This window comes from Hyalella azteca, unplaced genomic scaffold (assembly GCF_000764305.2).
Source record: "Hyalella azteca isolate HAZT.00-mixed unplaced genomic scaffold, Hazt_2.0.2 contig5432, whole genome shotgun sequence".
Classification (NCBI taxonomy): Eukaryota; Metazoa; Arthropoda; class Malacostraca; order Amphipoda; family Hyalellidae; genus Hyalella; species Hyalella azteca.
Window position 1 is genome coordinate 899,015 of NW_025935622.1, and position 10,146 is coordinate 909,160.

At 36.2% G+C, this 10,146-nt stretch overlaps 1 protein-coding gene across 1 annotated transcript in view; it reads left to right on the plus strand.

The window, feature by feature from the left end:
* LOC108666338 (inositol 1,4,5-trisphosphate receptor) overlaps nucleotides 1-10,146 on the plus strand; it is a gene marked incomplete in the record, with an annotated part of 90,793 nt that overhangs the window by 22,093 nt on the left and 58,554 nt on the right. Inside the window, 6 exon segments of the mRNA XM_018153184.2 lie at nucleotides 281-442; nucleotides 1,731-1,931; nucleotides 2,410-2,510; nucleotides 3,277-3,367; nucleotides 4,469-4,656; nucleotides 6,382-6,537. Coding sequence (XP_018008673.1) covers nucleotides 281-442; nucleotides 1,731-1,931; nucleotides 2,410-2,510; nucleotides 3,277-3,367; nucleotides 4,469-4,656; nucleotides 6,382-6,537 — 899 coding nt within the window.

Genomic DNA, 10,146 nt, shown 5'->3' on the forward strand with positions numbered 1-10,146 from the left:
GTTACTCACGCCTTATGTTACTCACGCCTTATGTTACTCACGCCTTACGTTACTCACGCCTTATGTTACTCACGCCTTGTGTTACTCACGCCTTACGTTACTCACGCCTTATGTTACTCACGCCTTGTGTTACTCACGCCTTATTACTCACGCCTTGTTACTCACGCCTTGTTACTCACGCCTTGTTACTCACGCCTTGTTACTCACGCCTTGTGTTACTCACGCCTTGTTACTCACGCCTTGTGTTACTCACGCCTTGTGTTACTCACGCCTCGTTCAGATCTTCAAGATCCTACAAGCACCGTTCACAGAAGTGGAGGGGGAGGCGCCCATGCTGCGTATAGAGGACCTCAACTCCCCCAGACACGCCGCCTACAAGAACATCTTCAGGCTCTGCTACAGGCTCCTCAGGCTCGCTCAGCACGACTACCGCAAGAATCAGGTTACAAGTGTTCTAAATTTAGACTAATTACTCAACATTTCAATTTTTTACTAATATGTAACTCATCATTTATTTAGCCTTAGTCTAAGTACTCAAAATTTTTAGTCTTTACTAATTACTCGTTATTTTGGCCTTACACTAATTACTCAACATTTTAGCCTTAGACTAAGAACTGAACATTTTGGCCTTAGACTAATTACTCAACATTTTAGCCTTAAAGGCTAATTATCCAACATTTTAACCTTTGACTAATTACTCAACATTTTGTTCTTAGACTAATTACTCAACATTTTAGCCTTAAAGGCTAATTACTAAACATTTTAGCCTTAGACTAATTACTGAACATTTTAGCCTTAGACTAATTACTCAACATTTTAGCCTTAGACTAATTACTCCACATTTTGGCCTTAGACTAATTACTCCACATTTTGGCCTTAGACTAATTACTCCACATTTTGGCCTTAGACTAATTACTCCACATTATGTGAACGTTGGTCAGGGGAAATCTCTTGTTATCTTTCATAATTAATTTTTATCCGCTATAATTTTCAATAATATGAACTACTTCGTTTGACGTTAGGTATGAATTAGCTTCACCTTCACTACTGCACGTGCTAAATACCCGGCGTAGTATGTGTTACGAATTATTTAAGACATTAAAACGCAACTTTTATTTGGTTCAGGAATAATTAAATACGCGTAGCATCCATGCAGAGGTGTACTTTTATTTTTCTTTCGATGCGATATTGAATGGTAATTAAGTAAGACCTGAGGGTTGGTCCGGTTGTAGCGTGATTCGAGGGTATTGAGGAACAGCGTAAATGATTATATAGTTTTATTTATGATTAAAGTTCGGCTTACAGCTTCGGATGAAATAGAGTTATTGGCTGGAGCTTTAACAATGATGTCTTCGGCGTCCAGCTGAAATAAGAGTAAGTCTAGAGAATATCCGAATGTTCTCTACTGTGACGTTGAGTTGCGTTACTCTGTTTGACATGGACAGGAGCAATGGGGTATACCGACAGCGGTCCTCGCCCAAGACTGAAGTTAATCGCTTGAGACAAAGCTTATATAGCTTCGCTATTTGACGTCACCAAGGGCGTGACTTATTAAACAGGGAAGGCTAACACGAAGATATGTTTATTAACATATCGCAATGATGGAGATTATCTTTCAACAAGGAAGATATCAATGAAGAAATATCCCGGCACGAATGGTATCAACATTGTCACTTTACAAATACTTTTACTCGAAAATGTATAATCTTAACATATATTTATGTGAGCAGGAATACATAGCGAAGAAGTTTGGGTTCATGCAGAAGCAGATCGGCTACGACATCTTGGCAGAGGACACCATCACGGCGCTGCTGCACAACAACCAGAAGCTCCTCAACGAGCACATCACCGCCAACGAGATAGAAACTTTCGTGGGACTCGTCAGGAAGAACATGGCGCAGTGGCAGTGGCGCTTCCTCGACTATCTTAAGGTAAGGTTATCTTAGGTTCCTTCACTATCTTAAGGTAAGGTTAGGTTAGGTTCCTTGACTGTCTTAAGGTTAGGTTAGGTTCCTCGACTATCTTAAGGTAAGGTTAGGTTTAGCTTAGGTTAGGGTCCTTGACTATCTTGAGGTTAGGTTAGGTTAGGTTCGGTTCCTTGATTATCTTAAGGTCTGGATGATGTAAACTGCTGCTGGATCGATCATTTTGTCCTCAGAATTTATGTAGGATAAGAATTCTGAGTTAATGGTTTATTTGTTACTGCATAAATGGCCTTCATCTTGGCGAATGAAATGATTTTGATGTATATGGATAATTCTGCTACCTCCTGACAGACTCTGAGTTTATATTGTATGTGTAATGTTATGGAATATTCCCGTATGTTATCGTACAACGGAACGTGCATAAAATATATTATGTAGAGTAAAATATACGAAATATATTTATTTGTTACGATGTTTTTTGCAGGTTTTGTGCATCTCAAACAATGTGGCCATTGCCCGCACTCAGGAGCTCATATGCAAGAGCGTTCTTTGTGAGGCTAACAGCGACATCTTGCTGGACACTAGGTAAGGGGCTATTCCTAGTGCACTAGGTCTAATCGAAGGACTTCTAAATTAGCTCTTACTTGCGCTCTTGTTCTAGTTCGAGGACTTTTATAAGCTATTCCTTGCGCCCTAGTTTTAGTTGAAAGACTTCTATAGGCTCTTCCTAGTGCACTAGTTCTGGTCGGAGAACTTCTAAATGCTATTACTGTAGACTAGTTCTAGTTGAAGGACTTGTAAAAAGTTTTGTGTAAAAGATGTCAACAAGAAGGGGTAGTAAAAGTGACTGGACATATGAGGTGCTGTACCGCAATAGCGCCTAAAAAATCATATGTCCTAAACATCATGATCATCTACTAAACTAAACTACTACTAAACATGATCATCTAGACCTTTGCACAGAAATTTTCGATAAACTGTCGCTATCAAATTATCAAGTCAAGATCTTCGGTCAACGTGATGGTATTGCGCAGAGATACGCTGAAATGATTATTTTGTGGATATGATGGATGGTTTAGAGGCGAACATTTCTAGGTTCTTATTGAAGATCATTCGATTTGTCGATCTATGCTGAATATAATTCAATTACACTAATCATTAAGGAGTTGATTTCGAATGAAAAATTATCTCTTATTCTTGGAATGTAAGCCATGCCGTTCATCGTTATAGTGCCTCGATGGTCCAATTATATAAACGTACCGTCCTTCCTGATATTGCTTAATATTTTATATAATCTTATTATCGCCATATCATTCTTGATGTAGAGTGTAAGGTGATTATCACCCAACAGGTTGGTGGTGAGTGAGCCAGAGATTCTTGATGAAGACGGAGAGCCTCTGGAGCGCGAGACTGCCGTCGTCCTGTCGTGGCACTCTGGCGAGGTAACTGCCAGATATCAATAAATACATTATAATTTGTATTTTTGGGGTTTGCACTCTGCAGCTCTTTAAATATTAAGATAATACTTACAACCTCCACTGAATAGATAATACTTTTAAACCTCCACTGAATTGATAAAACTTTTAAACTTCTGCTGAATAGATAAGACTTTTAAACCTCGGCTGGATAGATGATACTTTTAAATCTCAACTTTATAGTGAATACAGTTTTAAACATCCAATGATTAGATAATAATTTTAAAGCTCAATTGGATAGAGAATACTTCTAAACATCCAATGAATAGATAGTAATTTTAAACCTCCACTGGATAGTGAATACTTTTAAATATCCAATGAATAGATAATAATTTTAATCCTCCACTGTATAGATACGATTTTTAAACCTACACTGAATAGATAAGACTTTTAAACCTTGGTGGATAGTGAATACTTCTACATATCCAACGAATAGATAATACTTTTAGACATCCGCTGGATAGATATTAGTTTTAAACCTTCACAGGGATAGTTAATAACTTTAATCCTCCACTGGATATTTATCTCTCTGGGATTGGTGAGCTACAAACGTCCAGCCACTATCTAGAATATCATTATAGTGGCTTGAGCTTTAATGCTCGTTAGAATATTTTTAATAATCCACAGGAAAATTTTTTCACGAGACTTTTGTCTAATTTCTTCATCGTGTCATTTAAGTATCAAAGCATTAGATCATCTTCGGAGTTTATAATTCTTCTTTTTTAATGAAAATGACGTCAACGTTTCCATATTTCATTGAGTATTTGACTTTAGTTTCATTAAAAACTCGAAGTTTTTTTAGAATTTTATTTATACTGAGAAAGACACGTATTTTTCGTTGGTTGTCAGGGCCCCCAGAGCATCGTGGAGATGTTAGAATATTATTCTTACTGAGAAAGACACATATTTTCTTGGTTGTCAGGGCCCCCAGAGCATCGTGGAGATGTTAGAATATTATTCTTACTGAGAAAGACACATATTTTCTTGGTTGTCAGGGCCCACAGAGCATCGTGGAGATGTTAGAATATTATTCTTACTGAGAAAGACACATATTTTCTTGGTTGTCAGGGCCCACAGAGCATCGTGGAGATGGCGCTGCGTGCGAGGAACGCCGTAGACAAGGAGCAGAGCGAGGACGCGCTGGTGCTGCAGTACTACCGGCACCAGCTCGACCTGTTCTCCCACATGTGCTTGGGGCGCCAGTACCTTGCCATCGACCCTCTCTCTCCCAAACTTGGCATCGAACTCATGCTCAAGTCAGAAATGTTCCTAATTGGTCCTAGATTTTGTAATAAACAATCTAATATTAAAATAATTTGCCCAAACTTGGCATCGAACTCATGCTCAAGTCAGATATAGTCATTTTTGGCACCTGATTTTATAGTATAGACAATCTATTATTAAAATTATAGCTTCATTTGACTTGGCATCGAACTAATGCTCAAGTTAAATTTGTTCCTTTTTGGCAACAATTAGAATTCCCCTAACAATTTAATAGAATTATAGATTCTTTTGACTTGGTATCGAATTCATGCTCAAGGGAGATATGTTCCTAATTGGCCATATACTCTGTAATATAGACAATCTAATATTAAAATTGTCGATTCTTTTAACTCATGCTTAAGTGAGATATGTGCCTTTTTGGCCCTAGATTTTGTATTAACAGCAATTCTTTATTAAAATTATAGATTCTTTCGACTTAAAAATCATGCTTAAGTAAGCTATGTTCCATTTTGGCCCCTGATTTTACAGTATAAAGAATCTAATATTAAAACTGTTTATTCTTTTAACTAGGCATCAAACTCATGCTTAAGTCAGATATGTTCCTTTTTGGCCCCAGATTTTGTAATGTAGACCATCTATTGTTAAAATTGTTGATTCTTTTTTGAGTCGGCGTAGAACTCATGCTTAAGTAAGATATGTTCATTTTTGGGCCCAGATTATATATAGATAATCTATTATTAAAATTAGAGATTCTTCTGACTCGGCTTCGAACGTTACTCATGCAGAAGATTGGTAGGCGTTTGAAATTATATGATATGTGATATGTCTACTACGGTATATATTATTTTATGATATGTGATAAGTCAATATATAATTTTATGATATGTAGCGTTTGAAATTGTATCCAATGACTTTCCAACCTTCATCCAGTCGGGATCATTGTCGTGTTGAGTTAAATTCCACTGAATGTTTATTTTCAGTCTTCAGTGGAATGATTTTTATTTATAATATAATTATATTTCTTTTGAATTCCTATAACGTGGCATTGCTGAAGTAGTGCTATATTTTATCATAGCGTTATATAAAATATTATATAATATAATTACGTATATAATATGATATGTATGTTTTCACTGTACAGGTGCATATTTTATGATGGCGTTATATCAAATATTATATTATATAATTATATAGTATATTGTCACTGTATAGGTGAATATTTTATCATGACGTTATATAGAATAATATATAATATAATTATATAATATGTTGTGACTGTACAGGTGCATATTTTATAATAGCGTTTTATAAAATATTATATAATATACTAATATGTTGTGACTGTACAGTGCATAATATGTTGTGACTGTACAGGTGCATATTTTATAATAGCGTTTTATAAAATATTATATAATATACTAATATGTTGTGACTGTACAGTGCATATTTTATAATAGCGTTGTATAAAATATAATACAATATAATATGTTGTGACTATACAGATGCATTTTTATAATAGCGTTGTATAAAATATTAAATAATGTAATAGGTTGTGACTTTACAGGTGCATTTTTTATAATAGCGTTGTATAAAATATTATATAATATGTTGTGACTGTACGGGTGCATTTTTTATAATAGCATTATATAAAATGTTATATAATGTACCTAATAGGTTGTGACTGTACAGGTGCATTTTTTATAATAGCGTTATATAAAATATTATATAAAAAATTATATAATATGTTGACTGCACAGATGCATGGAGGACGAGACGTTGTCATTCGAGCTGCGCGCGTCGTTCTGTCGCCTGATGCTGCACATGCACATAGACAGAGAGCCGCAGGAGAAGGTCACGCCTGTCAAGTATGCCCGTCTCTGGTCAGAGATCAAGCCAGAGATATCCATCGTCGAGTAAGTCATTATATGCTCTCTTTATTATTTTATCCATGCAATTTAGGTTCATGGGGAAGATATATGATATGATTTTGTTATAAATTCTACTATATACTGCCATGTAATACTACTATTTTACATTGGAGCTTATTTTTACAGGCGAGTTCGCAATGTGGGGTTCACAAGCCATTGCTGTTTTTACAGGTTTCTTTCTTTCGGGCTCTTTTATAGCGGTTGCTATTTCTTCTAAATGCGATTTCTTCTAAAAAAGCTTTTCTCTTATTGCTGCTATTTCAGGTGAACTGACGACCCGGTAATTTATTCCTGGAGATTTAGTCATTGTTATGCAGTATTCATTATGCAGTATGGAGCTGTAAATGGGGTAAAATAGAGGCAGTCCCAGATTATGTATTTTCTCTCATAGTTGTTAATGATCAGTGATGATTCATATCATGTTTTATGATTGCATTAATTAAAGCTAAATTTCATGCATATTTAATTCCATCACAGACAGACCCTGTTACTCATGCAGAATCCTATGTGGTTGCCTCAGTACCTCTTAAAATGGAGTTAGAATATTTTAACAATATGGAAGCAAACTGTAATTTATTATTTCAGTTAATGATTGCACTATTCCTTTCTTGTACCTGACAAATGACTGCCTCTTTCTATGTACTTAACGCATGTAAATAGCATTGCTATTTTACAGATGCTGGCAGAAGGTGTCATACTGAATTAATCGTACGTCGGTCATTGCGTGCTCTGTTATCGTACCTTTAAGTGTGTCACTTATAGTCACTTGTTGTTGTTATCGTACCTTGAAGCGTGTCACTTATAGTCACTTGCAGTTGTTATCGTACCTTGAAGCGTGTCACTTATAGTCACTTGTTGTTATCGTACCTTGAAGCGTGTCACTTACAGTCACTTGTTGTTGTTATCGTACCTTGAAGCGTGTCACTTACAGTCACTTGCAGTTGTTATCGTACCTTGAAGCGTGTCACTTAATCACTTGTTGTTATCGTACCTTGAAGTGTGTCACTTATAGTCACTTGTTGTTATCGTACCTTGAAGTGTGTCACTTATAGTCACTTGTTGTTATCATACCTTGAAGTGTGTCACTTACAGTCACTTGCAGTTGTTATCGTACCTTGAAGCGTGTCACTTACAGCCACATGCAGTTGTTACCGTACCTTGAAGTGTGTCACTTACAGTCACTTTCAGTTGTTGGATCACTTCACAAAATTGTTATTTGTGAAGTGAAGTTGGAGTGTGGTGCTAAAATATCTGCGTGGTTCACATAACGTCTTTACAACTTCTCTTACTAAAAAGTTTTCCCGTGTGTATAGCTACCGCCTCAAGAAAATGTAGGTAGTAGTGCCGATTTGATTAAATTCGTGAAGTTTGCCCAGACTAATTCTTTGCGTGGAATTCCATCTGAAATTCGTGAAGTTTTACCAGTTTTAGACTAATTCATTGCGTGGAATGACATCTGAAATTCATGAAGTTTGCCCAGTTTTAAGACCAATTCATTGCGTAGAATGTCATCTGAAACACAACGAGCTTGCGTCTTAACTGCTGTGTAAGGCTGCGATGTTATTTTATTAGCAAGGATAGTATAAAGCTCACTGTTCAATGAGATTTCAATGAGTAAAGTAACGCAATAAGGTGGCGTTTACTAACGCAGTAATGTGACGTAATTACACTAACGCAGTGATGTGACGTAAACTAAAGCAGTGACGTAAACTAACGCAATGACGTAATGAAACGCAGTGACATAAACAAACGCAGTGACGTAAACTAAAGCAGTGACGTAAACTAAAGCAGTGACGTAAACTAACGCAGTGACGTAAACTAACGCAGTGCTGTGACGCAGTTTGCAGGAGCCGCTGTCCGTGGTGTACGCGAGCTGCAGGAAGCGGCCTCGGCCAGGGTATTGCATTATTATCTATGTTATCGACAATTTAATTTTTTTTCTTATCATTATACTTGTCAGTACTCATTTATTTTAGGATCACGTTCAAAGTTATATTTTTTTAAATTGTGTGTTTTTTTAATACACAGATGCATGTTGTAGTTTGTTGGATGCAGTTGTCAACATCATCGTTAACAACTTGATTCTGCCTCATGATTTTAATTTCCATTGCAAATTTCTTTTGTGTTAGTAGGTATTAGTTTGTTGCTGCCTGCAATTGTACAGATTTACTTCAGGCTTAAAGTTCTAACCCACCAGGCAAACGATGTTGAAATGAACGTTGTTTGGTTGAATCAACGCTGAAATGAATGTGGTTTGGTTGAATCAACGTTGAAATGAACGTTGTTTGGTTGAATCAACGTTGAAATGAACGTTGTTTGGTTGAATCAACGTTGAAATGAACGTTGTTTGGTTGAATCAACGTCGAAATGAACGTTGTTTGGTTTAATCAACGTTGGAATGAACGATGTTTGGTTGAATCAACGTTGAAATAAACTTTTTTTGTTGAATCAACGTCGAAATGAACGATGTTTGATTGAATCAACGTCGAAATAAACGTTGTTTGGCTGAATCAACGTCGAAATGAACGTTGTTTGGTTGAATTAACGTTGAAATGAACGTTGTTTGGTTGAATTAACGTTGAAATTAACGTTTTTGGTTGAATCAACGTTGAAATGAATGTTGTTTGGTTGAATAAACTTTGAAACGTATTTGCTTGGCTGAATCAACGTTCAAATAAACGTTGTTTGGTTGATTTAACGTTGAAATGAACGTTTTTGGTTGGATAAACTTTGAAACAAATGTTGTTCAGCGTCGTTTGCCTGGGATTGGAATAGTCTCGTTACGTTTAGTGGCTGATATTTTTTCGTTCCGCCCGCGGGTTTCGGAACTTGACTTATATTAACTTTATTTAATGTTTTCAATATGCTGATTCTCCTGTAATTAGTTCGTTGTTGTTTTGCTTAGAACAGAACCTGGTTTACTGATTTGCGTAGAGCAGAACCACTTACCTGATTTTTTTCGCATTTGTGTGTTATAGACTACTTTTTTCCTAGTGATTTTATATGAAAAGAAATTATTGAGATAGAGTGGAATTTTCATTTTATTCGTGCATGCATGGCATCCTAGCAGTTTTATTCCATGTACGGTACTTATTTTACATGTTATTTAGTGAAATGTATATTTTACTTCAATTAATTGACAATGCCTAGTTCATGTTTTTCGTACTTAGATTTTTGAATTAACCAAATAAAGTTATTAAATAATTATAATTGGAAGATCTTATGTCATGCTGATTTTAAGGACCATCTCGTTATTATTCGCTAAAATATTGTTTTGAGCGATCGTGCATGCTTGTTGACCTCTCAGACAAAACAAACCTTATTTTGAGATAACTTATTGAAACATTTGTGTTTAATAGCATTGAGGTGTTAGCTCTTCTGTGATGATGGCAGTGATGGCGTTAACGTCTTGTGTGATGATGGCAGTGATGGCGTTAACATCTCATGTGATGATGGCAGTGATGGCGTTAACGTCTTGTGTGATGATGGCAGTGATGGCGTTAACATCTCATGTGATGATGGCAGTGATGGCGTTAACGTCTCATGTGATGATGGCAGTGATGGCGTTAACATCTCATGTGATGATGGCAGTGA